Source organism: Maylandia zebra, linkage group LG6, assembly GCF_041146795.1.
Source record: "Maylandia zebra isolate NMK-2024a linkage group LG6, Mzebra_GT3a, whole genome shotgun sequence".
Classification (NCBI taxonomy): Eukaryota; Metazoa; Chordata; class Actinopteri; order Cichliformes; family Cichlidae; genus Maylandia; species Maylandia zebra.
The window spans coordinates 30,520,585-30,547,693 of record NC_135172.1 but is presented as its reverse complement, the minus strand read 5'-3'; the positions used below and the strand labels follow the sequence as shown (position 1 = coordinate 30,547,693).

At 41.1% G+C, this 27,109-nt stretch overlaps 1 protein-coding gene across 3 annotated transcripts in view; it reads right to left on the bottom strand.

Moving 5' to 3' along the window:
* pkn1a (protein kinase N1a) overlaps window positions 1–27,109 on the bottom strand; it is a 61,509-nt gene that overhangs the window by 18,870 nt on the left and 15,530 nt on the right. The window contains exons 1-3 of one of the 3 annotated variants that reach the window (XM_004539252.4): window positions 5,715–5,875; window positions 4,703–4,897; window positions 889–994 (exon numbers count right to left, since the gene is read on the bottom strand). In XM_004539252.4, the coding sequence (XP_004539309.1) occupies window positions 889–994; window positions 4,703–4,897; window positions 5,715–5,756 (343 nt within the window). In that variant the 5' untranslated portion in view covers window positions 5,757–5,875. Of the gene's footprint in view, window positions 1–888; window positions 995–4,702; window positions 4,898–5,714; window positions 5,876–27,109 lie in introns of those variants that run through there. The other 2 variants (XM_012918662.4, XM_012918664.3) reach the window with 2 other exon arrangements.

Here is a 27,109-nt window from a genome sequence, read left to right as displayed (position 1 = left end):
TTGTCTGTGGGTCTGTCTGCAGTCAGTTTTGTATTTCAAATCAAATCACTTGATTTGATTAATAACTGAAAAGCAAGCGCTGTTTGGCTGAGATTGCTTGATCAGTTTTGTAGCATGTACCAAGTCAAGTGCTCTTGACTTGGTTAGTTTGTTTGTGTTTTTTTAAAACCATGGAAATAATTCTGTCATCACCCACTTAAACTGTCTTCTGTGGTCTTCCAGGCCATTTTTGGTGTTCCTGAGCTGACCAGTACATTCTTTCTATGTAAGAATGAATGACACTGCAGATATGGTCACTTCCAAAGTTTTTGCTGTCTCTGATTGGTTTATTTTGTTTCTTCAGTCTAACGATTGCTTCCCTTACTTGCAAATACCTCTTTCTGGGCCTCATTCTGAGATTTCCAATGAACTTGTTAGTTAATTACTTTTGGTCCTCTGAAACGGTGTATAAAAATGGCTGTAATTCCTCAAAGATTTAACGCTTGAATTAAAGCTGAAAGTTTGCATTTAAACCACACCTTGATTGCATGATTAAAAATCTACTATTGTGGTCCTAGCTGCACAAGACTCACACAGCTTTTGGATATGAAAAGTAAAGTTAACGAGTATATGTTCTCAATTGCTGCTGTCAATTCTCATTAAATAAAACTTGTTGTCTGTTCTCTAAACGATGTTCCCTATCAGAGCCAAAAAGGCTGATAAAGCAGGCTGTGTGTTAGGGTGGACGAACGTTTTGATTAACAAGTCACTACAGTCCAAACATGTAGTATCTCTGCCACAAACACACTTGTACTTAGTATGCTGGTCATTACACCAGCTTATGCACTGAATTAATTACTGAAGATTAATGACTAAAGATAACGGAGCGACAGTTTCTAGCATACACACCTCGATTCTCTTCTCCTCCCTTCACCACAATATGAGCGTCCAGTTCCTGCAGCTGAGCATGCAGGTTCTCCAACTTGCGGTTTGAAGAGCGCAGCTGACTGTCCACCTGAAGACATAAAACCATTGCTGTTATGGAAACCATATTATCTACATAAAATCGTCAGTGTACACGCCCACCAGTGAATAACATGCCGGACAACGTGTGGACCACTAACAAGACATGCAAGAACACAATGACAAGCAAGAGAAGATGTCAATCTTTGAACCAATTCAAAGACATTAAATTAAGCTTTCCTTTATTTTCCCTATAATAAACATGCTGCGCAGTGCTCTAAACACTGTGATTCAGACTGTTTTTTTATACTCTTGGCTGTGTATGACATCAAAAAGAGGGGATATCCCTAATATGGTCATCTCAGGCAGAACACTCAAAACTTGTTTACAAAGGGCACTCAGTGAAGTGAAAGTGGACTTAATGGCTTGTTTCAGACAGAGAATAAAGTAAGGTGCTAATCCAAGGCCCAGGATGGGATAAATAAAGATTATTTTAATTTCTAAGTGAGCCAAAGCTGCTGTAAAGAGAATCGATCCACTTAAGCTCTCAGTAATTTTCTTGAAACAACATCTGAGCCTGAAAGTCATCAAAGAATTTATTATTTTGTTATGTTGACCTTCTGCATTAATCTTTGTTTTTTTAAGTAGTTAGTTCACACACAATGCCATTACACCCACAGGCTCTGCAGGAAACAAAAGAAAAGCCATAAATAGTTCTCCATTAATGCTGCTGGGTAATTTGCTGACAAGTGAAAACTATTAACCTGAAGGTGACATATTTCTGTGCTCGCTCAGTAATAAAACAGGTGTAATTGCATGAGAGTGAGCTACAGTTCTTTCCCTTTGAATAGTCATGACTTTTTTATGGCTTTACACAAACACAGCCTGAAACTTTAAGAATCTTCCATCTATAAAACTGCTCCAGTATAATGATAGCACAACGGTTTGATGCATACTCTGTGAGCAGCAGTGTCTAGGCAATCCTTTTTAATATTAAAGTAGCTGATGTACGTTTCAAAAAGGTGCCGTTGTGACAGATTTTGCATCAGAGGAAAAATGCAGGTTACAAAGTAAATGACAAAGTAGTCATTCACGCTCCTTGAAAAAAAATCTCCTGAAAACAAATCCACAAGTAGTAAAGGTACGCCATGTGAGTAGAGTGACCTGTCTGTGGTTTATTTGATCCCTGTACCCACATAGTAGACAGGTCTGGCCCGGATCTGGTGTCAAGCCAGCACTGATGGCTGACTTCTGGCATGGTAAGTGGTATGTCATCCAGATATGGGCCAGGCCTGGCGTAGGTGGCACTGTGTATGTATGGCATGCTACATCTTGCCCGATTGTGGTTGATTGGTTTATGTGGCCCAGGCTCATAGAAAACAGGTCTGGCCTGGATCTGGCATCAAGCTGGCACTTCTGACTGACTGGTATCATGGCAGGGAGTAACCATGATGTGGGCCAGGTCTGGCAATGAGGCACTATTTATTTTCCCATTTTAGTTCGAAGACCTAAAATGCCATGTTGCAATACTATACTGCTATGGTAGCCAACTTTCCAAATACAGGTTTCACAGGTTTGTGAGTGTACACTTTATCCAAAACCTAGTGAGGGTTTACTCATGTTTACCACCGGGTGGCTGTAGCTCAGGAGGTAGAGCAGGTCTCCTACTGATCTGAAAGTACTGAAAGTTTAGTGGTTCGATCCCTAGGTCTGCATGTCAGGAGGGTGAATGTGTATGAATGTAGTTAGGAAGCACTCAGTGTAGAGAAAGTGTGGGATTGGGTGAATGTAGCATGTTGTATAGAGCACTTTGAGTAACCTGGGAGAGTAGAAAACCGCTATATACGAATCAGTCTATTCACCGTCTGAGCGGAGTTTTCGTCATGTGACTTTTGCACTTTTATGTTCCGGCACATGTTGTTATTACATGGCTTGATTAAAGTGGACATTAGGCTGACATCTGGGGCCAGAGCTGAAACTGTTCTGGGCCAGCAGTGTGTCTGCAACTGGCCCGTGGCTGCACACAACTTACACCTGGCCCACATACCGCAAAGAATGGCGGCCCTTTGGTGGCCCCGATCAGGTTTTCCAGAGGTAATCCACACATGGGCCAGCACAGGACCACCAGTGTGTCTGCAACTGGCCTTGTGCTGGCCCATGTGTGGGCCACCTCTGGCAAACCTGATCTGGGCCACCAAATGGCCGTCATTCTTTGCGGTATGTGGGCCATGTGTAGCCACATTGTGTGGGCCACATCCGGGCCATACCAATTTTGCTATGTGGGTATAAGCTGGGATAGGCTGCAACTCACCCACCACCCTAAAGTGAATAAGTAGAAGCTGAATAAATGGATGGACGGAACTCATTGTCAAGTTCAAGACACCAATTTGAGCTTTGTGACATGGCGTATTATCCTGCAGGAAGCACCCAGTAAGAGATGCATACAATGTTGACATAAAATGATGGACATGGTCAGGATCAATATTCTGGCTTTGGCATTTATGTGCTCAGGAGGGTCAACAAAATATCCCCACACCATTATGTCACCACCTCTGCTTTCATGTTGTTTACGCCACATTTTGACCCCACCATCCAAATAATGCAGCTGAAATCAAGACTCATGAAACCCAGCAACATTTTTCCAATTATCTACCGTCCAGTTTTGCAACTTTATATTTTCTGTTCTTAGCTGACAGGAGTGGTCTTCTACTGCAATATGCCATGTGCATCAAGGTTTGACTTATTTTATGTTCCATGATGCTCTTCTGCATACCATGGTTGTAATGAGTGTTTATTTAAGTTCCTGTTGCCTTCCTGTCAGCTCAAAGGAGTGTAGTCATTCCCCTAAACAGGACATTTTCACCCAGAGAAATGCTATAGTGATATTTTCTCTTTTTTTCTGTGATTGTGTGGGAAAATCCCAGTAGACAGCATTTTCTGTACTTTTTCTTACTCAGACCAGCCACGTTAAAAAAATCACCATTTTTCCACTCCTTGCTCAGTTTGAACTTTAGCAAGTCATCGTGATCACGTCTACATGGCTACATGAATTAAGTTGCTGCCACGTGATATGCTGATTATATATTTGCATTAAAAAGCAGTTGAACAAGTATAACTGATAAAGTGGGCAGTGAGTCGTGCCGCAGGCAAAGTCTGACACTCTGGGAAGTGACCTGTTTTCTGCAGTTGTTTAGAAATTCCTGTTTACATGTGTCATGAGCATGAGCACACAGCAGGAGATAGTCCACTTCAAATGTGTTTTCACTGGAAATGTTCAGGCTGTTTAGGCGAGTGTGCTGTCTACAATGCAGTAACACCAGTGTTCAGTGCTTTGCATATGTAAAAACAGCATATGTGCCTGTGTGAAGGATTGAGGACACTTCACAGTGTGGAGATAGGTGCCCAGAAATCTCCACACTTTGGAAAGTCCCAGTCTACTGAAAACAAACAAACAGCATAGCAACTTAGCATGCTAACAAATCTGTTCAGCTCCGGTAAACTCATGTACTCCTGATTCACCGGCCTCATTTCCAAAACACTGTAATTGAACCAGTTTCCTGTTATTACTGTGGTAAAACTGAGTAACTAAATAGGGCTGCTCTGATAACCTTATTTTTTCCTACCTTGCCAAGCTATAGAGGTTTTGCCTGTCTTATTAACAAAAAAAAAATCACTGCAAAGTCTTTAATGTCATTTATTTCATCAGTTCCCATTAATAAGCATGATACCTGGAGCTTTTTGGATTTAAATAAAACCCTACCTGCTGTGCATTCCTCTTGTCAGTCGTCGCCCTGCGCAAGTTCTCGGCTCCCTCCTTGATCTTTAGCTCCTTGCGAATTTCCCTACGGATCCTTTCCCGCTGCTCATCCAGAAGCTGCTGAACACTGGAGTCCGAGAAGTCCGAGTTTTGGTCCAGACCAAGCTGCTCCAGAACCGACAGCCCGCCTGGGTCACTCTGGACAAGAGGAGAGACGGAGCGGGAAAAAACGAGGAGATGATTAGACGAAATCAACAATCAAATCACTCTGCCTTAGCCTGGTTAGATGGGGTGTTGAGAGTGAGAAAGACAGAAGAGGAAGAGATGGTGAGCAAGATAAGGCAGTAATGGGGGGAAAGAGAGCAAGACATGATAGTGATTGGCGTGAGGGATTGGTGGGGGTAGAGAGGAAAAGGGCAAACAAGAAAGCTACAAAAGGAAGCAGGAGGATGGGAAAAAGATGCAGGAGGAGCGTCGAGGAATGGCAAAAGTCTTCTTCAGTTGCTGTTTACAATACTTTCAAACAAACTCTGCAACGTTTAACCTGTTTACAAGCAGCGCTTTGAAACTACTGATGTTCAGGAATACCATTAGAGATGCTATTTTCAGGAAATTTGTCTGCCAAATGAAACTCAGACTACACACAAGGATCAAAGTGAATTACAGATCTGTCCCATGACCCAGACTGGCCATTGTATTCATTCAGAGCTTTCTCACGAGCCAGTCCCTCTCTTCTGTGCGAGAAATCCAACGATTGTCTGAAAGTACATGAAAAACAACAGCACAACAACATATAGGTACTACAACGTGAAGGGACTCCACTCACACCACAACTTTTTCTTCTGTACTAGGAGGCTATTTACATATTGTCTGGTCTCGAGCAGAGCTACAGCTTACTATAAAATAAGTCATCAGGAACCCGGCAGCAGAGAAAGACTCCGGGTTACTCGAAATCACAGTCACTCAGCCACTATTACAGGAACTCACAAATCAAACAAACAAGCCAACACTTCACCTCAGAGCTGTCCTCATCCTCCTCGTCACCATGCCAACACATTCCCTCGGATTTTGACGTCCCAAATAACCTACAGAGGAGCAAAAACCTTGCGGCACGCTTCTGAGCTCCGCCAAACTGTTAATGCCACACAGAGTGCGACAAGGGCTAAGGGGAGAAAAACGATAAAAAGAGATAAAGAGAAGGAGAGTTAAGTGAGGGAGGAGGGGGAACGCCTCCAAAAGAGGATATCCGTCCCAACACCAAGCTGCTCAGGCCTTTCCTGTTTCCTCTGCGATTTTGCTGCTGTCAGTGGCGAGTGAGACACAGAAGAGGGTCGCGGCTCAGCACATAAAGAATGCATTCTCCCTGTTAAAGCTTTAGTCAATTATTATTGTATCTGTGACACAAAGCCATTAAGTTCACTGCTTAATCTGATCTGGCTAGAAGTGAATTTGTGACAGCTATGTTTTTTTTAAACACTCTTAATTTGATGGTTGATATGATCTTAAGGGCGGAAACAGGGGGAAGGATGCGTTTTCTAAGTATGGGATCAGAGCCAGAGAGTAAGGTTTGGACGCATTACTGCTGCCTGCTTGACCTCCCATTTCCTTTGGGCTCGACATCTACAAACCCCAGTGGTGATTCCCCATCGCTTATAGAAAGCCTTCTTAAAATATGATAACATCGCTATAGAAGCTACAGTGGGTGGACTCCAACATTATTAGAACTATGGCTGACTCATAATCAGCCTTATTTAGAAGAAATTGATGCATTTTCCTGTAGGTCTGACCACATGACAAGCAAAATGTCTATTACGCTGAAACTCTAATAAATAGAACCAGTTAGTAAATGATTTTATGACCGCATTAGGAAGGAGAAAGGGATTTTCCTTTGGTTATTGGCAAAAACTTCCAAAGGGCAGGAAAAACCTTGATGATCCTTTAAACTATAAGACAAAGAGTGAGTAGTCTGTGTCATGTTGTACAATATCAGTTTTGAGATACAGGATTATCTGACAAATAGCTGTGATTTGTAGCCCGGTGGTCTCAGAAGAAACAAAAACATGCCGAGTTTTGATCGTCCCCCCGTGCTGTTGTTGAGTTTTGAGGCTTGGCCACAGTGCTGTGAGTCCTGTTATTCTATGACTCGTTTCCTGCTGCATGATGATTGGCTGATAGCTTACCCACTACAACCACATTTAAGAGAATGTAATTATGAAAATTACAACCTTGAAACAGACGATTTTTGGTATACAAAACACGCCATTACTCATCAGTGGATGTGTGTCAGTATAATTCAGATCATATACACTCATCATGGGAATGAATGTCATGGTAATTTGGGGATTTTAATGATTTCTTTGAACTGCTCTTTTATCCAGGGTGGAATGATTGTACAGCATACATCTTTAATGACATTGACAACGAAGAAAAAAATTGGGTGCACAGGTTTGAAATGTAAGTCCAAGAAACTCAGTAAAGATCTAAGAAGGAGAATTGTAGATTTACACAAGTTGAGAAAGTAACTTGGAGCCCTTTCTAAACAATTGCAGATTCCAAGATCATCAGTTCAAACAAGTGTATGTAAGTTATTCAGAGGTGTCACCACTTTGCCAAGATCCGGAAGAAACCACGATCTGCAAGGATGTTCAGGAACCACTTAGGAGCCCCCAAAGCCCAAGCCTGCCATGAACTGGAAACTGCTGCAACACCAACGTTACTGTGCACAGTGAAATCAGTTTTCCATCACCATGGACTGAGAGGGTGTTTTGTAGTCAAGGATGCAACAAGAATTGAGCTATTTGGCCAAAATGACAAGAGCTATATTTGAAATAGAGGTGACACTTTCAAACCTAATAGCACTGTCCCAACCATCAAGCATGGTTGTGGTAGCATCATGCTCAGAGGCCGCTTTGCTGCCAGCGGTTCTAGGGGCACATCACACAAAGTGAATGGGATAAGAATGGAGAAGAACTTCACCTCAAATCAACATCTAGATAGTTGAAACTTGGACATAGCTGGGTGTCCCAACACCACAATGGTCCCAAACACATCAAAACTGGTTTTGAATGGATAAAGCAGGCTAACATTAAGCGCCTGGAACGGCGTTCCCAAAGCTGTTGAAACCAACAGGCTGGAGGTCGGACGAGTTTGAATGAATTCTACTGGTTCTGCCTGGAAAAGTGGTCAAATATTCAGCCAGAATTATGCCACAAACAAATGAGATTGGTCTTGGTACTACTTGCTAAGGGTCATTTAACCAAATATAAGTGAAGGTACGCGAATGTATTTGAGCCTGAATGTATAGTTTCGACCCTGTGTGGATTAGAGAAAATGCAAGATAAATTCAAACTTGTGCACCCAATACTTATTTTTTAGTTAAGTTATTAAAGATCTATGCTGTACAATCATTCCGCACCTGAAAAAGAACAGATCAAAGAAAAGCACAAAATGATCATGACATTCATATTTAAACCTGTGATCAAAACTGCATAAGACCAAGGAGTAGGACTGCCTTTCACTTCTTAGTTGGAGCAATCCAAACTAAGTGGACATATTACTCTTTAAAACTTAAAATCTTTCCTGTTTAATAAATCATTTGCATCTAGCTTATAACAGAGTGAGTGAAAAACAGGATGCAAGTATACAGAAAGGCAAGAGTATGCTATTAGCATGCTGACATCACTTTGCCACAGCAAAAATGAATGCAGCTCATTAGGTGCCCTTCTGTAAGCAGTCACTGATAGCAATCACAACAACCAAAGTCATGAGGTCAGCAGTGACGGGCCTTTCATGATGACTAACGATGAAGTGTTTTAACTGGATTCTATGATTTCTATTTAGGGAAGCGTGTAAAAATGGTTTTTTTTTTTTGTCATATTGGGAGAACCTGAGTGCAGACGGGACTAATTATCTGTGATTTTGCAATTTGTCTGTGTGTCCACATAAAGTTGACTCATCTCTGTCTAAATTTAATATAATTGCTTCCTTTAATTGGAAAAGAGGGACTTTGACTGCATTTGTCAGTAAGCTTTAGTCTGTTATGATTCATTTTTTATAAAAATAAGTTAAAACTGAAGAAAAATACACTGTTAGGATATTCTGTGCTGGCATTTCATTGCTTGACATGAACTGTGGATTATTAAAATGTACAGCAATGTCATTTTCTTCTTTGTCATGCCTGAGGACCACATGAAACATTACCAAGGGCTAATAAAGACTAGCAGGCCACACTATGATAATCCCGAGTGTTTGTGAAGTGGTTGGATAAATCTATACAATCTAAAAAATAACTGCATAACACCTCAAGCACAATAAAAGTTAAAGCAGTCACATCTGTGAGTTATATGCGATATCATTAAAAACAGCAAGTAAAAAGGGTCTCTGTGGCTCCTAAAGGCTGTAAACCAAAATAAAGACATTTATAACTTTACCACTAATCACGCAGCGCTGCTCTTAATATCACCAACGACCATCTTTGAAAGGAAATGTTGACTTTTTAAAGCAGAGACTCTTGTCTTTATGAGCAAATATGAGCCTTCTGGGTGGCGGCTGTTATTCTAAGGCTGTGACCCCTCTTAATCCAGAGTGACTGATGAAGACGAGGAGAAAGCTCATTGATGCCAAGACGTCACTTTAACACGACACAATCCTCCACGTCTACATTTGCGTCTCCACCTCGTTGTATACATATATACACGTAATCCACACCTGCAGCTGTAAAAACAAACACACAAACAAAAAACCAGACTAAACGTTTGCTTTATTTCCAGCAGACGATCTGCTGTTGCTAAAAAAAGGCTGAAGTGTTTGAGTAATCGTGCATTGCTGTGTTTGTGCTGTTCCTCACTATCAAGTGATTATCAGTGAGATGGTGAAGTGATTGTGTAACTGAGCCAGAGGGAGGCTGTTTAAGTTCTCCTACTTTGCATATACTCTCCTGTTATCCACAATTTTGGGCAGAGATGCCAATAAAATGGAGTCATGTTACAAATAAAGCTTGATTCACTGCGCTGCTTTTGATGTGTACCTCCTTAAAAATGCGGCTACATAACAAGGCAGCAGAGACAAGTGTTGGACTGCAAGACATCTGGTGGCTGCTTTGGTTTTCTTGAACAAGTTTCTGATCCGAGCAGAGATTGTTCAGTGACGAAGAGAATTTTAAGAAATTAGAACGACCACTATCTTCTCATTTTCAGTAACACAAAACTAGGAGAGCAGCGACCTTTAGTTTCCTCTCACTGTGCGCTTAGTTTTAAGGCACACTGTTTAAATACAATTGTCATCATGTTAAAGTAGAAGCTCTAAAGCTCAAATTTCTTCTTTTTGATGTAAACTGTATCTGGTCTATAGGTTTGGTTGTAGTTTCTCCAAAGGTTACATTAGACTGTATCTTAGCTCAATGCTTTTGTGACGCGCTGAATTCTTTAATGTTGTGTAACTATGGCCATACTTTTTCTGTCTTTTCTTTCACATTAAAGGGACTCATAGCAATAACTAGTTTCTGGACTGTATATTGTCACAAAAACTGCAATAAATCCTATTGTTTTGCAATCTTAAGATCATTTGCACTATGAAATATGAAATTTAATTCAAAATTTTTATTTATGGTATTATGTTATCTTCATTTCACTTGGGTCTCTATTTCTGTGTGTGTTTAAGAAGGTGATGTTTGGATGGTAGCGTCCACAGGAGATGTTTTGGACCTGCTTCGCAGCACCAGACTCCGCAAAGGAAGTTAACCGAGAGAAGCGACTAGGCTGGGGTGATGTGATGTTGTCAGTAAAAACTTTTTTGAACCGTTTTGAGGCGAACGACTGACTTTTGTCCATACCAGGGAGGAGAGAGAGTTGCAATACTAACAGAAAATAAATGTATGGATGACTTTTTACCGGTTTTACTCTGAAATTGGTTCTTATTTTTAAGAAATAAATATTCAGTCTTAAAACAATCAACCCTCAGACCAGCAGGCTTCAGGATGTGCCACTTGTTACCTTCCAGCACAACATCTGCTAAAGACATGTCAGCAGCATTCAGATGTCTGAATAATGCGATCTGACACAGATATGTAGGCAGCACAAAGAGGAAGCACCAAGTGAGTCATAATGGTCACGGTGAAACTGACGCTGTTCTCACCTGACGTAAATAAAGCCGATACAGTCCAAAAAACAACGTCACTTTCCATCTGCTGACCCCTGTGTAGCAGTGCAAAGACGGCGACAGCTAAGGGACATGAATGACTCACCTCGTGCAGCTTGTTAGTGAACTAGCCCAGGGAGGAACATACAGCTGCAGTGTCCAGGGAAGCAATGACGGGCTAATTCAATAGATAACGGCACCAAGCGAGGTTAATTCAATCAGACTGTGTGAGCAGCACAGAGGAGCCTAGGGCTGGACGGAGATGGACAAGGCAGGATCGGGGTAGAGTGCAGGGTTTTTTTTGGTGTGTGCATGTACTCCACTGTGAGTACAATAGCTGGAGTTTTCCAACTGAGTGATAACGACCACTCAGTTCAGAGATAGTGTCCACACAGAGGAAAGACATGGCTCTGAGAGTCTTTCTATTCTATTCTTATGCAGACTTTAGGTGTCTGTTAATATTCTGGACAAATGGTAACCCTGCAACATGGAAATTTTGACGCTTCAAAGAAGTCTTCGCTGTGTTAAGTTGTCATGAGGAAGAGCCTTGCCCATTTTCTCCAACACGCATATTTTCTCCAGTGTGATACAATGGCTGGAGTTTTCCAAGTGAGCGATAATGACCAGTCAGTTCAGAGAGAGTGTCCACACAGAGGTCAGGGAAAGGCGGTGCCAGGCAAAAATAGGAGGACAGATATTCACTTTGAATGCACAGACACAGACACTCAAAACAAGCAAAAAAAAAAACCAAACCCCACCACGTCAGGTTCCAGTGAAACATGACCACATGTCTCCTGGGGAGCAAGGCCACACAGCTCAGCCCAGTTCAGGCTGACAACGTGATGTTATTGTAGAGGGTGGGATCGGTGTACTCTGGTGGTCATAGCGCACCCTTTTCAGAGTGGCCTGGCAAACATGATGAGAAGTGAGAATGCCATTTTTAAAAAAGAAAAAAATGACTGGACGCCTGTTCTGTCGTGATAGAGGAAGGACAGATGGGCTAATAATAGAGGAGGAAGAAGAGAGAAGAGGAAGAAGAACGATACGCTTCAGGAAGCATTTCATAAAGAAATAAAAAATATATATAAGTATGAGATAGCACCAGTGGTTCAGTCTCTACACTCAACAAGGAAACGCATAACTATTTTAATCAACAGATGATGACTATTTATAAGGGCCAAAAGAGCAGCATTTCACGAGTCATGTATGTTAACTTATTACTCTTAGCTTTGTTAAAGGGAAAACCCACGTGGCAACCTTTAGGACTGAAAAATGTGCAGTTCCATTGCAATAATGTGATAAATAATTGATTGAGTATTGTTGCGTAAACTCCTTCTATTCATGTGCTCTCATTAGCAGGTGTCTATGCCTGTGTTAATGCACCAATACTGTGTTTCAATTCATCTTTCTGAATGAACATAACTTAGCCTCTCATGCAGTTATAGTCTGAGGGCTAAGGTGCAAGTGTAAAAAATGATGATGATCAAAAGCTAAAAACAAGAAGCTACATCCATGTAAATATTGTATACACAGTCTAAGAAGAAGAATGGCCTCAGTCTTTCTCTTAGTTTATGTGGTACTTGTTTAGCATTAGCTACATTTGGATCTCTGTGCACATGGGAGCCACAAGTGAAGTTAGAATGAATGTGTGTATGGATAAGTCTTGGAAAAAAATATTAGTAATTAGTCATTTTGCTCTTAGCAGCAAATTTATTTACTTCTGTTAGTCCTGAGCCTAGCTATGGTTTCCTAAAAACATACACGGCGTAACAGAATGTGATACACAAATCTAAGAGTAGTTACTGAGGAGCAAAGCAGATATTGCCTGATGGTTTATTAAGACCAGACTGATATTGAGTGAGCAGCTCAGTTCACCATTAATAAGGAAAAAGCGACATGAGTCTCTTCCTGTTAAAGGGAGTTCTTTATTCCCACTGTTGCAGAGTGCTATTTTTTTCACTGAGACATTGTTGCACCAGGATCCCATACAACGGGTGATTGTTATTCTTTTACACCACAAAGTTTTAACTGTTGAAGAAGCAGATGTTGAGGAGTCTGTGCAAACTTCCTAGGCAATTCAGCCAAATAAAAGGAAGCTAAAATAAATCCAAATAAATGCATCTTCAAAGCACGCAGCCACCTCTTCTTTCCTTTACTGTTCAGTCAGGAAAGTGTAGGGATTAGCCATTAAGGTAAAGATGTGGTGAACAAAACTTAAAGAACCAAAACAGAAAGAAATATAAGCCTAATCATAGTCCTTGTTTCTGCTGACACGCACTTTCATTTATGCAAACGTTTTTCACTAACAGCTGAAACCAAGAACGCAGTGGTGAGCAACAGAAGCAAAAAGGAATTCCTCATGTGATCAATAACCACGATAATGTTTGGGAACTGCACATGCTGCATGGCTAGAAAGGGGAAGGCAGAAGTCATATCTGTAAGTGTTTACTGTTTCCTCCACATCAGTCACAAAACAGATGGTGCACCTTCATGGTGTGTGGTTAGTAACCCTGCATCACTGCACTCTCTGTTTTGGAGGGTTTTATAACCCAGCAGTTAATGTGGCCGACCCTTGAAGTAAACATTTAAAAGGAGTGAAAGTGAGTAAGGAGAGGGTGTAGAGAGTGGATTGTATTTGTGCCTAAGACTAGCAGCTCTGTGATGTTTATATTTCTTTAGATTTTTAATATTATCCTATTAATCTATGCTAATTAAAGTCATGATAATGCAAATGCCATTAGCAGGATCCATGTTTTGTGAACAATGACTGAACAAAACAGCACACATATCTATCATCTGAACCAAACTGCTGGAACTGAAGCTGCAAAGTAAAATTGCTGCTACCATGACTTAACAGTCCATGTACTCCAGGACGAGGGCGATGAAGAGATCATGTTTCTGCAACACACACACATACACACAAACAACAATGGCAGAACCATGATTCAGCACGGGGTTCCTCTAATGGATTTACAGTAACTTGTATGTCATTTCCTGCAGACCTCTTCCACTCGCATATGGGTCATTTCGAACTATTGTACTAAAAAGATGAAACTCAGGATCTCAGGAAACACCATTTCCTATTCTTGTCATGCTGATGGACTGCAAGGCACAGAGGCAAGGACAGGGAGTGGGACTAATAAGCAGAGAGTGGTATGATGCCCAGAAACGGAGAGCATACAAGAAGAAAGATGGAAATAAAAAAACAAAACAGTTGAAGGGAAACGGTGGTTTGCATAGCCAGTTTTGACCTTAGATCAAAAGTCATTAACATGCAAATTTTAGTAAGAAGTGCATCAACGATATTCAAATGGCTCGCTCAGGTCAAAGAAAATACAGACTGGTGAGAGTAACAGCCAAAATGTGGAGTCACGCTAAAGAAAAGGAGAGAGAAGTGGTTAGCGATGGGCCAAGAGGGGCAGAGAGACAGACGGAGCAAACAAAGAGAGAGTGGCGAGGGGACAGGAAGAGAGGGAGGAGAGAGAGACCGCCGAGAGAGCCACGGGGTTGACGCAGGCAGGACGGGGGGCAATGAATCAGCAACCGCACACTGCAACTACAATGTGCAAGAACTGGGCCAGTCAAGTATTCACCACAGTAGCTCGTAGACAGCAAAGCAAAGTGGCTGCTGGCTCAGGTCTTTATATATCTGGAGCAATGGCAAGGTTGCTTTTTTTGCTCCATCTTTCTAGCGTTTATATTACAGTATTAATAAATGCCTCTGACACAAAAACCACCAATAAAGGGCTAACTGGAAATGATAACAGTGATATTTCCATTTACAACAATGGAAAAATGCCCATTATAGCATTCCAAAGAGCTAGCATGACTTTTAAATAACTTTTTTATCTTTGGACTCCAAACCCGAAAGATTCCTCCTCCTTGCATGTTTGCAAGCTGGAACCACTAAATGTTTTTTATGCTACAGAACTGATTGAAATGATTAGCATAGAGGTTTTTTGTTTCAGCTCCATTAGATACACATCTTATTTAGGAGGAGGAGCTTAAATAAAATAGGACTAAAAAAAAAAAATGCTATAGGAGAACATAATGACTATAATTGGGACGGCGTGGCCTGACCCACAACTTATAAATGCTCATGTAAAAGCATAATCATGAGAATGAGGGCAAAGATGGGAAGTCCCGGTTGTTATATTCACAACTTCCAAGCCTTCCAGTACAATCCCCCCTTTTATCTTCATCATCTCCAACCTTTCTGGCCAAGTTTTCAGGCTCTAATTTGTTTTGTGCCACATCGTTTAGTGTCATCGCCGCCACCTTAAAAAGGAAATTCATACAAAAAAAATCAATGATCTTTAAGGCAAAAAACACGTATTTCAATTTAAGAATCTCACTTTGTTGTCTTGTGTTAGCTCAAATGGCAAGCCATCACTGAATCTGAAGGCCATTGTTCTCACGTCCTACTGGCCACTTCAATTTTGCACTGGTGGAGGAAACTGAACTCTGTCAGCTGCAGCCAGTTTTCCCCAAAATGACTGCACACTCGTTCACTTTACAGCTAACTTGTAAAGTCTTATAACAAAAAACAAAAAAACTTGACTACATCAGCGCTAGAACCATGTTGAAAGCCATTAGCCACAAATGGAGAAAACCTGGAACAGTGGTGAACCGTCCCAGACCACGGAAATGACTCCATCGACAAGTGATGCAGGACGTCACCAGGAACAACATCTAAAGAACTCCAGGCCTCACTTGTCTCAGTTAAGGTCAGAGTTCATGATTCACCAATAAGAATAATAAGAAAATTTTAAAAAAAAAAGGCATCCATGGAAGATCCAATGAGAAAACCACTGCTGACTAAAAAGGACACAAGGGATCATTGCAAATTTTGCCAAAAAATAGGGGAAAAAACCCATCTTAATAATTCCCAAGTGTTTTAGTCCTGTTACATGTGGTATAAAACTAACACAGCATTTCATAAAAAAAAAAACCACGAGAACAGTCAAACACAGTGATGGTAATGTGATCCTCTGGGGCTTCTTTGCTGCTTCAGGACGACTTATTGTAATTGATGGAACAATCAATTTCAGTCTCTACCAGAAAAGGTTTGACCATCAGTTCATGACCCTGAAGCTCAAGCTCACTCGGGCTATGAAGCAGAACAATTATCCAAAACATACCAGCAGCTCCAAAAACAAAAAGAGAGAAGCTGAGAAGGTTTTGGAGTGGGTTAGTCCAGTCCAGATGATTTGGCATGACCTTAAACGGACTGTTCAAGCTTGAAAACCTTCCAATGAGGCTAAATTTGAACAATTCTGCAAAGAAGAATGGGCCAAAATTCCTGCATAGCATTTTGAAAGAAGCATTGCCAGTTACCACAAACACCTGATTGCAGATCTTGTGACCAAAGATGGCACAACCAGTTATTACGTTTAGGGAGGGCAATTACTTTTTCATTTAGGGCCAGGTAGGTTTGGATAGCTTTTTCAGCTTAATAAATGAAAACAACATTATCTTTGACATGTGTAAGACTGAAATCCAGAAAGGGGCAACATTTTTTCCAGAGCATTGTTTGTGGAGAATCTTCAGCTGGGATACTTCGCTCAAGCAACTGAGAAAAGTGGCAGCCATTGTATTTAAACCATGATCTGATTCCTACGGTAATTAGTAAACCCATCTAAAATAATACACTCATGGCCTCTTTCCATTAGAGACGGATTATTCTGTATCTCTCTTTAAGAAAACTCTTAATGACTGAAAATAAAGCCTCAACAGCGAGATAACCATTCAGAGCAGACTTACTATGAACTAGAACATTATGAGATTATTACGCATCCTCCTGTAGACTCTGCATCAACCATGTTTCAATCAAAAATGCTTTTTAATGTGTTGGACAAATACTACTCTACCTACAATCCTAAATTAAAAGAGTAACGTCTCCAATTGGCCCCAGAGAGATTTTAAATCTTATCTCTTGTGTCTATGGGCACATTATGTGTTTCTAGACATATTAGAACAACTGTGTCCAGAAACACATAAAACAGAACATTTATCAAGACACACAAGTCAAAATGAGGCTGACCTTTTCTAAAATGTGCTCTGTCCAAACCTGAAATTTGTCGGCTTACACTCAAAACAACAGGTGCTAATGTTTTCATATACACTCAATGCTGGACATGCAAAGTCAAGTCTTACTGCCTTACCCATATCCAGGTATCCATTTTCCTTCCATCCACCTCTTTATCTGCAATGTTTACTTGGTTTTACTTTCTTTAGCTGCTTACTCAAAACCTCTGCTGGAACAAACAGACTCAGAGCAGACAGAGCTGACCAGTTTCAGAGCAAAAGGAAACCTTCTTCAGGTATTTGCAGTAGTGAAACGTGCAGGTCAAACGGTGGCTCCCAGTTTCAAATCTTTCCTTATGTCTTTTCCTCATTTCCCTGACACGTCAGTAAACTGCTTTGTTATGCAAACTTTTGGGTGGAGTCCTGGATTCTCACCTGGATTACTACTGATATCCTACAGCAGACACAAACAAAGCCACTACACAGATACATTACCTGTTACGTGTCCAACAGCAGGTGCAAAACGTCCAAGAAAAAAAAAAGGATTCGTAACCCCCCCCCCCTTTAGACCCCCATTCTTTTTGCTTTCATTTATAACTTTCACACATGCAAAAACTGAACATCTTATACAAAGTAAACACAAAATTATTTTGTTTTAAGTTGAACGTTCAAGAGAGCCCCACAACGGCAGTGAGTAATCAGATTAAATAAACACCTTGCACAATATGCACAGCACACTGTTACTAGTTATTAATGACCTTATATTGGTTATTATTGAACTTATACAGGTTATTAATGAAGTGTGAGATATATACTGCAAGGGAAATTTTAAATGGTAAAGGGCCTGTATTTGTATAGCGCTTTACTTAGTCCGTAAGGACCCCAAAGCACTTTACACTACATTCGGTCATCCACCCATTCACACACACATTCACACACTGGTGATGGCAAGCTACACTGTAGCCACAGCTGCCCTGGGGCACTGACAGAGGTGAAGCTGCCGGACACTGGCGCCACCGGGGACTCTGACGACCACCAGTAGGCAAGGACACAACGATCGAGACTGTCGGAGCCGGGGCTCGAACCGGTAACCTTCCGATTACAAGACGAACTGCCAACTCTTGAGCCACGATCACCCCATTAAAAGTGAAACTAACTTAACATCGATCCATCAGAGACTCAACTGTGATTTCCTGATGGAAAAGCTAAAACTTCGAAGAAAGCTGACATCCTTACAACAAGCATAACTTCTTTACTTGTGATCACTGTGATTCAAATGCAGATAGCAGTTATAAAACAATAACACTGATCCTATGATCTGATAATGTATCACGTCAAAGAATAGTCGATAGTTGAAAATGATTAGAATTACTAGGATCTTCTTTGAGTCGGTGATGGAAAATACATTTATTAGTCTTTTGATGACTCAAAAATAGATGCATCCTTCGAGACACTGTTTCTCGTCATTTTCTAATAATTTACAGGCAAACTGAAAGAAGTGCAGCCCAACGAAAACCAGATCTTTGCAGCGAGAGAAGCAACAGGTAAAAATAAATGTTAATGAAAAATGGCTGAAAGCCACGGAGCCACAAATGTTTAGAGACAAAGGTTAAAGATGAATCAATCATAAAAAGATTTCAGTAAACAGAGCTGGACGTTTACATGACAAATATCGCCAGGTGGGAATGTAAACACAGACCTTTTCCCTCCTTGAACTTGCTTCCATAATCACAAAACCATTCCAGGAACCGAGAAGGAGAGAAAAGGAGGCGAAGGCAAGAAAGAAGCAGCTATTCAGACGGTTAGTCTTTAGAGGATAGCTGCTGCATTAATCCCCTTCATCAGCTGGGGGGCTGGGAGACCCTCAGCACAGCAGGTCTCCTGTCAATCACCTTCTGCTCCAGAGGTACTTATTGAGCAGACCACACCTGTCAATCACTGTCCAATCCCCGCTGAGTCAGTGAAGAAGGTCGGCAGCTGTCTAGCGACAATACATAAGTAGAATAGCTGACCTTACAACATGCCAACATGACTGACTGAGCACAGAGGGGCTTTACCTGAAATGTTCAGCTTCTCATAAAACCAGATTGCGCTCATAGACCTGTCTGTGTGCAAGGAAGAGGAGTAGGAGAAAGAAAGACCCATTTTAAAAGTTATACATAGTACATGTGAACTCTTTTACATGAAACTATGTAAGCACCAGAAAACCGAGGAAAATCGCTCTCTCAGTCAGAGAAATACCGCTACCTGAGTGGGCGTGCAGAGTTTTTAAATTACAACAAGCAAAAGAACAGAGTGAATGTCAACTACAGCGTTTAAATAAAAAGCTCCCTGATGGCGTCTTCAGGCCAAATGAAAAGTGAAGTTGACATGAACGGAGCTAAATCCATACAAATATTTCAACTTTGGTGAAAAATGTAGGCGTCCAAAGTCTACGATTGTTGAGATTCTCCCACATGTTTATTCTAGTTATTTTTGTAATAATTACAATGGAGAACACGGTTAGTGCTGCTGACGGTGGGCAGCTCTGTTTGACTTTACTTTTCCATAGAGACAAAACAAAACAGGGGGTTTGGGGAAAAGTTAGTGAAATCGCAGAACTTCCTGGAAAGTTCTGAAAAAAAATCTAATGTTACTTAAATCCAATCGGTTGCACTTTGGAAGGAAGTACAGTCATTGGAAACATAGAGTCATGTGACAATTTAACCTTTACTTAACTAGGAAGTCATCTGAGGTTTAACATCTATTTTTAAGTGACAGGCACACATGTGCATAAGCACACATTAGAATGACACAACTTTAAAAAACAAAACACATAAAACAAAATAAATTCAAAATTATACAAACGAAGTATACCCTTACTGCTTAGGACATATGAGGGCAAGTAACAGCCAGGTGCTGCTAATCAAATGCAACTGATTAACTGATCATCAGCAAGTGTGACCAGCTCTGATGGTGGTGGTCTGTGTTAACCCAATCTCACATTCATCCAAGTAGTGAACATCCCAGTTCATTATTATTAGAAAAAGACTGAAAAAGTTTGACATTTCCGGAAGGATAAAGCTGTTTCTCTCTAAAAAGAACATGGCAGCACAGCTTAGGGTTGCAATATTGCATGTGAACAAATCAAAAGACAGAAGAAACCGACCATGAACTCCTCTCTGTACCAAAGTATTCTAGACTTAAATGTGAGGTCATGCGTCTGTCAAATTCAAAAATTCAAATTTTATTTGTCACGTACACAGTCATACACAGTACGATATGTAGTGAAATGCTTGGACAACTGCTCGTGACCTAAAGAAAACAAAAAGGAAAAGGCTATGAATAAGATAGGAAATAAATATGAAAAATTAAAAAGGATAAATTTAACTAGGAAGGAATAAAATATAAATTAAGGTTAAAAATGAAATAACTGTACAACACAAATTAGAATGAAGGGTAAATTTAACTGGGAAGAATAAGATAAAATATATAAATTAAAGTTGAAAATAAAATAACTGTACAACAAAATACACAATATAGAACTATATAAGAATGTATGAAGAAATATAAATAAATATATACACAATAACAGCAGCTGTACAAGTATTAACTGGAAATGAAGAATGTAGTGACCAGTGTTGTGCAATCCACATTATGTCTTGTGCAGTGCAAATATGCTTAATCAGCTGAAGCTTCCCTAAAGTTGGGTCGCACAACAAATCTACAACAGACTGGCTGAAAAAGAAAAGAATGAAGATGCTACAATGACCCAAGTCTAGACCTCAACTCGACTGACCGCAAACCACAATAAACACAAACAAGATTGTAAGAGTGGGAAAAAAATCCCCCCCAGTGATGTTAGAGACTCAGAAAGTCATACATAAAACAATTACTTCAAGTTATTGACGCTAAATGTGGTTCCAGGAGCTACTGAATCATGGGATGTACTTAGTAGGACAGTAGGGTGGACAAACAGACCAACCTTCCACTTTCAGTTGTACAAATATTAACTGTGACGCCATCAGTGGACAAAAAGGTAAACAGTACGCCCATGTGTAGGTTTAATAAGACGATGAATTTAAAGCTCATGTCAGACTGACCAGTATCATGTCTGAGCTCAACTCTGTAGTTACGATTGCAGGACAAAGTAAAAAGCAGACAAAAGCGTATTTACATATTTATAAACCAAGAACTGAAACTACCAAGTCCTCCCAGCCGTGCATCACCCAGTGCAGCCTGCTGAAGCACTAATGCAGGTCAACAGCAGCAAGATCAAATCTTGTGGACTTCTTAATGTACTTTTTCAGTTTCAGTGGTTGAGAGACAGAAAAAAAAATGTAACGCAGATGCTGCTGATAACACTAAACATTCGTCACAGAGTAATAAAGTGGTAGCACATATCTGAAAGTGTGTGTGTGTGTGTGTGTGTGTGTGTGTGTGTGTGTGTGTGTGTGTGTGTGTGTGTGTGTAGGCAGCTCTAGTAGAGATGTCTCGGTAATTGCTTTGACAGGTCTGGGGTATTGTCTGAGATGAGCTTCAAGGAAAAACAGCACTGCAGAGCTGCACAAACTAAACTGATATCACTGCACTTCATGTGTCTTTCAGCGTGTGTGTGTGTGTGTGTGTGTGTGTGTGTGTGTGTTAATTCTGAAGTGAAGGGACTGAAATGGTTCTGCAGGCCTGACTTGCTATGTAGCACTGATGTGTTGCCAGTTTAGTTTTGTCATGCATAAAAAGCATGAAAAACAGCAGAGAAGAAGCATTCCCGGATGTGTTGACTACACGGGGATTTGAGGCCAAAGGTTACATGCAAACTTCCACCTGAAGTCAAAACAATGTATGCTTCACTTTGCTTATGAGCAGCACGCCAAAGGAAATGTGTCCAGCAGACTGCAAGTGTGTATGTGTGAGTCAAAGAAAACATCTGGAGGCATTTCTGAGATGCCTGAGTGATGACAACAGCCAACCTGGCAGGAAAGAAGGGGAGGAGAGAGGAAAGGATGAAAGGAAAGGTAGCGGACGAGTCGACATGGACCACACAGAAAATCTTTTAAATTAGAGGTGCTGTCAAAAACTGAACTGTGAGGACTGTTTCAGACAGTAGCGGCAGATACTGATCAGTACTGGAAGAATAAAAGCAGGACCAGTGTCTCATATTCTTTTACCATCATTTGTCATTTAACAGCACAGAGATTGATTTAGTTATAGGGGTATCCTATTAATATTTAAAGACATATTCTTACTTCACTGGTTTTTAGATAGCACTTCTTTACAGAGCAGACAAAGCACTTCTAGATTCTTCCAGTTTAACTGAGTTGATCTACTTAAAAAACAGTGAAGTGAACTAACTAACCATCCATGCATCCTTCTCCCCACCCACACCTTCCAGGTCCTCCTGAGGCATTCCCAGGCCAGATGGGATGCACAGTCTCTCCAGCAGATTCTGGGTTTAACCCCGGGCGTGCACTGAAAACCTCCAAAGGGAGGTGCCTGTGACACGTCCTAACCAGATGCCCAAACCACTTCAACTGGCTCGTTCCTACATGCAGGAGCAGCGGTTCTCCGGGTGTTCGTGCTCCATCTCTAATGCTACAGTAAAGCCCAGCAACTCTACAGAGGAAACTCACTTTGGCTGTTTGTATTCGCAGCCTTACTGTTTTGGACATTCCAGACATTCCAGAGTGGCTGTAAACTGCTCCAGTTCCATTTATTTCAAAGTACAATATTTTTTTATTCACATAACTGGTGTTGACAGAATATTAGCAGAAGCTAATCTTCTCTAGAGTTCAGACAAAATGACAAATAAACAAAGCTTTATTCAGGCTTTATTTAAGCCTGAATAAATGCAGGACTATTCTTCTAGTTTGTGGTTTGGACTGCTGCTTCACAGCTAAAAGGTCATGCATGTATTGAAGATTAGGCTTAAAACTTTCCTTACAGGGTGTAAGGCTCTCCTGTGTGGTGTTTGTATGTTCTCCTTGTGCTTGTGCTGTAATCTACAGGGAGTGCAGAATTATTAGGCAAGTTGTATTTCTGAGGAATAATTTTATTATTGAACAACAACCATGTTCTCAATGAACCCAAAAAACTCATTAATATCAAAGCTGAATATTTTTGGAAGTAGTTTTTAGTTTGTTTTTAGTTTTAGCTATTTTAGGGGGATATCTGTGTGTGCAGGTGACCATTACTGTGCATAATTATTAGGCAACTTAACAAAAAACAAATATATACCCATTTCAATTATTTATTTTTACCAGTGAAACCAATATAACATCTCCACATTCACAAATATACATTTCTGACATTCAAAAACAAAACAAAAACAAATCAGCGACCAATATAGCCACCTTTCTTTGCAAGGACACTCAAAAGCCTGCCATCCATGGATTCTGTCAGTGTTTTGATCTGTTCACCATCAACATTGCGTGCAGCAGCAACCACAGTCTCCCAGACACTGTTCAGAGAGGTGTACTGTTTTCCCTCCTTGTAAATCTCACATTTGATGATGGACCACAGGTTCTCAATGGGGTTCAGATCAGGTGAACAAGGTGGCCATGTCATTAGTTTTTCTTCTTTTATACCCTTTCTTGCCAGCCACGCTGTGGAGTACTTGGACGCGTGTGATGGAGCATTGTCCTGCATGAAAATCATGTTTTCTTGAAGGATGCAGACTTCTTCCTGTACCACTGCTTGAAGAAGGTGTCTTCCAGAAACTGGCAGTAGGACTGGGAGTCGAGCTTGACTCCATCCTCAACCCGAAAAGGCCCCACAAGCTCATCTTTGATGATACCAGCCCAAACCAGTACTCCACCTCCACCTTGTTGGCATCTGAGTCGGACTGGAGCTCTCTGCCCTTTACCAATCCAGCCACGGGCCCATCCATCTGGCCCATCAAGACTCACTCTCATTTCATCAGTCCATAAAACCTTAGAAAAACCAGTCTTGAGATATTTCTTGGCCCAGTCTTGACGTTTCAGCTTGTGTGTCTTGTTCAGTGGTGGTCGTCTTTCAGCCTTTCTTATCTTGGCCATGTCTCTGAGTATTGCACACCTTGTGCTTTTGGGCACTCCAGTGATGTTGCAGCTCTGAAATATGGCCAAACTGGTGGCAAGTGGCATCTTGGCAGCTGCACGCTTGACTTTTCTCAGTTCATGGGCAGTTATTTTGCGCCTTGGTTTTTCCACACGCTTCTTGCGACCCTGTTGACTATTTTGAATGAAACGCTTGATTGTTCGATGATCACGCTTCAGAAGCTTTGCAATTTTGAGACTGCTGCATCCCTCTGCAAGATATCTCACTATTTTTGACTTTTCTGAGCCTGTCAAGTCCTTCTTTTGACCCATTTTGCCAAAGGAAAGGACGTTGCCTAATAATTATGCACACCTGATATAGGGTGTTGATGTCATTAGACCACACCCCTTCTCATTACAGAGATGCACATCACCTAATATGCTTAATTGGTAGTAGGCTTTCGAGCCTATACAGCTTGGAGTAAGACAACATGCATGAAGAGGATGATGTGGACAAAATACTCATTTGCCTAATAATTCTGCACTCCCTGTATAGTGATAGTAAGGAGGAGGTGGAAGAGAGGCTGGAGATGGAGAGGTGGTGGTGTACTACTGTTTGAAGATAAAAAACACAGGAGGCCGAGCTGAAGATGTTTACTAGGAATGGCAGAATGGACAAGATTAGACATGACTAAATAATTGGGACAGCTCAGGCTGAGATGGTTTGGACACTGAACAGAGGAGGGACAAAGGATGTTGACTACTGATGCCAGGCAGGGGGAAAAGAGGAAGACCACACAGGAGGCTCATGGATGTAGTGAAGGAGGTCATGAAGAGGGTTAGTGTGACAAAGGAGGATGCTAGAGATGGGGTGAGATGGAGGCAGATGCTCTGCTGTGACAAACCCTGAAGGGAGCAGCCAGTCCTTTCTGGTTGATACTTAACACAACACGGCAGAAAATTTAATTTCAGTATATAGTGAACTCTATGAGCTTCCCATTTTGTTCCAGTCTCCCTTGGTGACACTTCTTTTCATCTAATTTTCTGAAAGCAGAGGGAAGGATGAGACTGGAGGGGGAAAAGAAAAAAAGACAGAAACCACCCTTCCCCACGAGACAGACAAAAAGGCCAAAAAAGCCTCCAAGCAGAGAGAGAGAGAGAGACAGACAGGCTGAAGGAGGTGGACAGCAAGAGAGTAAGAGACAGAAGGAAAGGGAGGAGAGGGGAAGAGAGATGGTCAGCCAAAAAGTGATAAAGAAGCAGGTGGAGGAGCAAGGGAGGATGGTTGGCCCTCAGAGCCAGAGGGGAATAATAGATAAAAGAGCATGTGAGAGCATGCTGGGAGGCCAGACTGGCTGCCAAATGCACAGACATCAGACACATGAGGGGAAGGAGGAGGATGAGAGCCTGTGTTCATGGGTGGAGAAGAGTTCATTGAGAGCACTTTGGGCAGAGTACAGCAGTCTGATATATAGAGTGCAGGGCTGAACATTAAATCATCCTCCCAAAGATCAAAAACAATCAGTGAGGGAGGCACTGTAGTTTTTATTTTTTTAAATATTCTACATGTTTTAAACCATTTCTGAAATCGAAATAATCTCCCTGCATTTCAAGTGAGGGTCTTTTTAAAGAAACATTTCTTATTTGGGCCTCCAGGCATCCTGCAGTCCAAAGGCAAATAACACTGTATGTGATGGGAAGCAGGAGGGAGCGTCATAGCCAGAGATGGAAACAGCGAGGGAGGGAAGACTTGCTGCGAGTAAAGACAAGAACAAGAGGGAGACCGGGGTTCACAGCTCTGTCAAACAACAGTATGCAGCCAGCATTTAAATTTCGCTAGATGTGAAGCTTGAGGTCAGTGTTGTACACTGAAATAAAGCCACTGAAGGAGTTAATACATGAATAAATCATAAAACTGCAACTCCAGTGTCAGGCTAGCTTGTGAGACTTGTGTGTGTGTATTTAAATGGAAGACGAAAATGGCAGATTGTGAACAAAAGTGTTAAAGAAGTTGAAATTGGCCGTTTGTTGCTGAAGAGAGAGGAACACGAAACACTTTTAAAAAGAGTAACTCTGATTTGAAAGAAGCTAGCCCCGTGACAGACTGGTGACCTGTCCACTGTGCACCCCACCTCTCGTCATGTGGTAGCTGGGATAGGCTCCGTCGCCCCCTCAACCCTAAATTGGATAAGCAGAAGTAAATTGATGGATGGAAAAAGAAACTAAATGTATCTCATTGACTGTTTTCTTTTACCCGCCAGGCAAGATGCAGCTACAATGAAAGACTGTCCAGACCTTTGGATGTAAAATGTGAGAACTTAATAATTAAATTTTTATCCTGACATTTCTTCAGAGTCATTGAATTAATTCTTGATTGATGGACAAAAAGAGGTTACAGTGAACTTAACTTTGAACACCAATACCCATTCACTCAGTCCAGGTGACTGTACATTATAAGGTGGTAAACGGTACGGGATTAAAGATGATGGCAGAGTCTTTACTGTCAAATGTACTAAAAGTTACATTAAACTAATTTAACCTCCTAGGACCTGGCGTCCAAATATATATATGGATATATATATTCCATGTTGTTTTTACATTCATCGGGTGCAAAGAGAAATTAAAAATGCATGCCATGGAAGAGTTCGTGTCTTAGGAGGTTAAAAACAATTTTGATTCTGTTAAGTCTAATTGTTGAATGTTGCCATTGTGTTTCTTAAATTTGTACAGTCTTGGTTCAAGCAGTAGGATCAAAGCCATTCCTTTGATCCTGACCACCTCTCCAACCACTCTGTGCTGGGGGAGGTTTTATTGTAGATACATCCTATCTGGAAGATCTGCTTCTTTTGATGTAGGCTTCCTGCGTTTACGACCCTTTGGTCAGCAGGAGGTCTGACACACACACACACACACACACACACTCTTACAGAAGTTCACACATATACATAAAATGCTTTGTCTTAGAACCAAGGGGGCGTGGCTTTGTTCTGACGTGTTTTGTGTGAACTGTCTCTCAATAAAAGGTAGCAGGAGGAAGTCAGATCTGGGGGTCATTTTCGTGGTGGACACAGACGAGGCCTCCCTTGCGCAAATAATCGATCGATCGACTGTCTTGTTTTCTTCATGATGAATAAGTCTCTAGAATTAGCGGGGCTTGTGGAAACACAGACCCAACAGATTCTGTACATCAAATGATATTTATAAATCTCTTTTTTTTTTTTGACATTTTTATTATTACGTTGTGAGCAGTCCAATG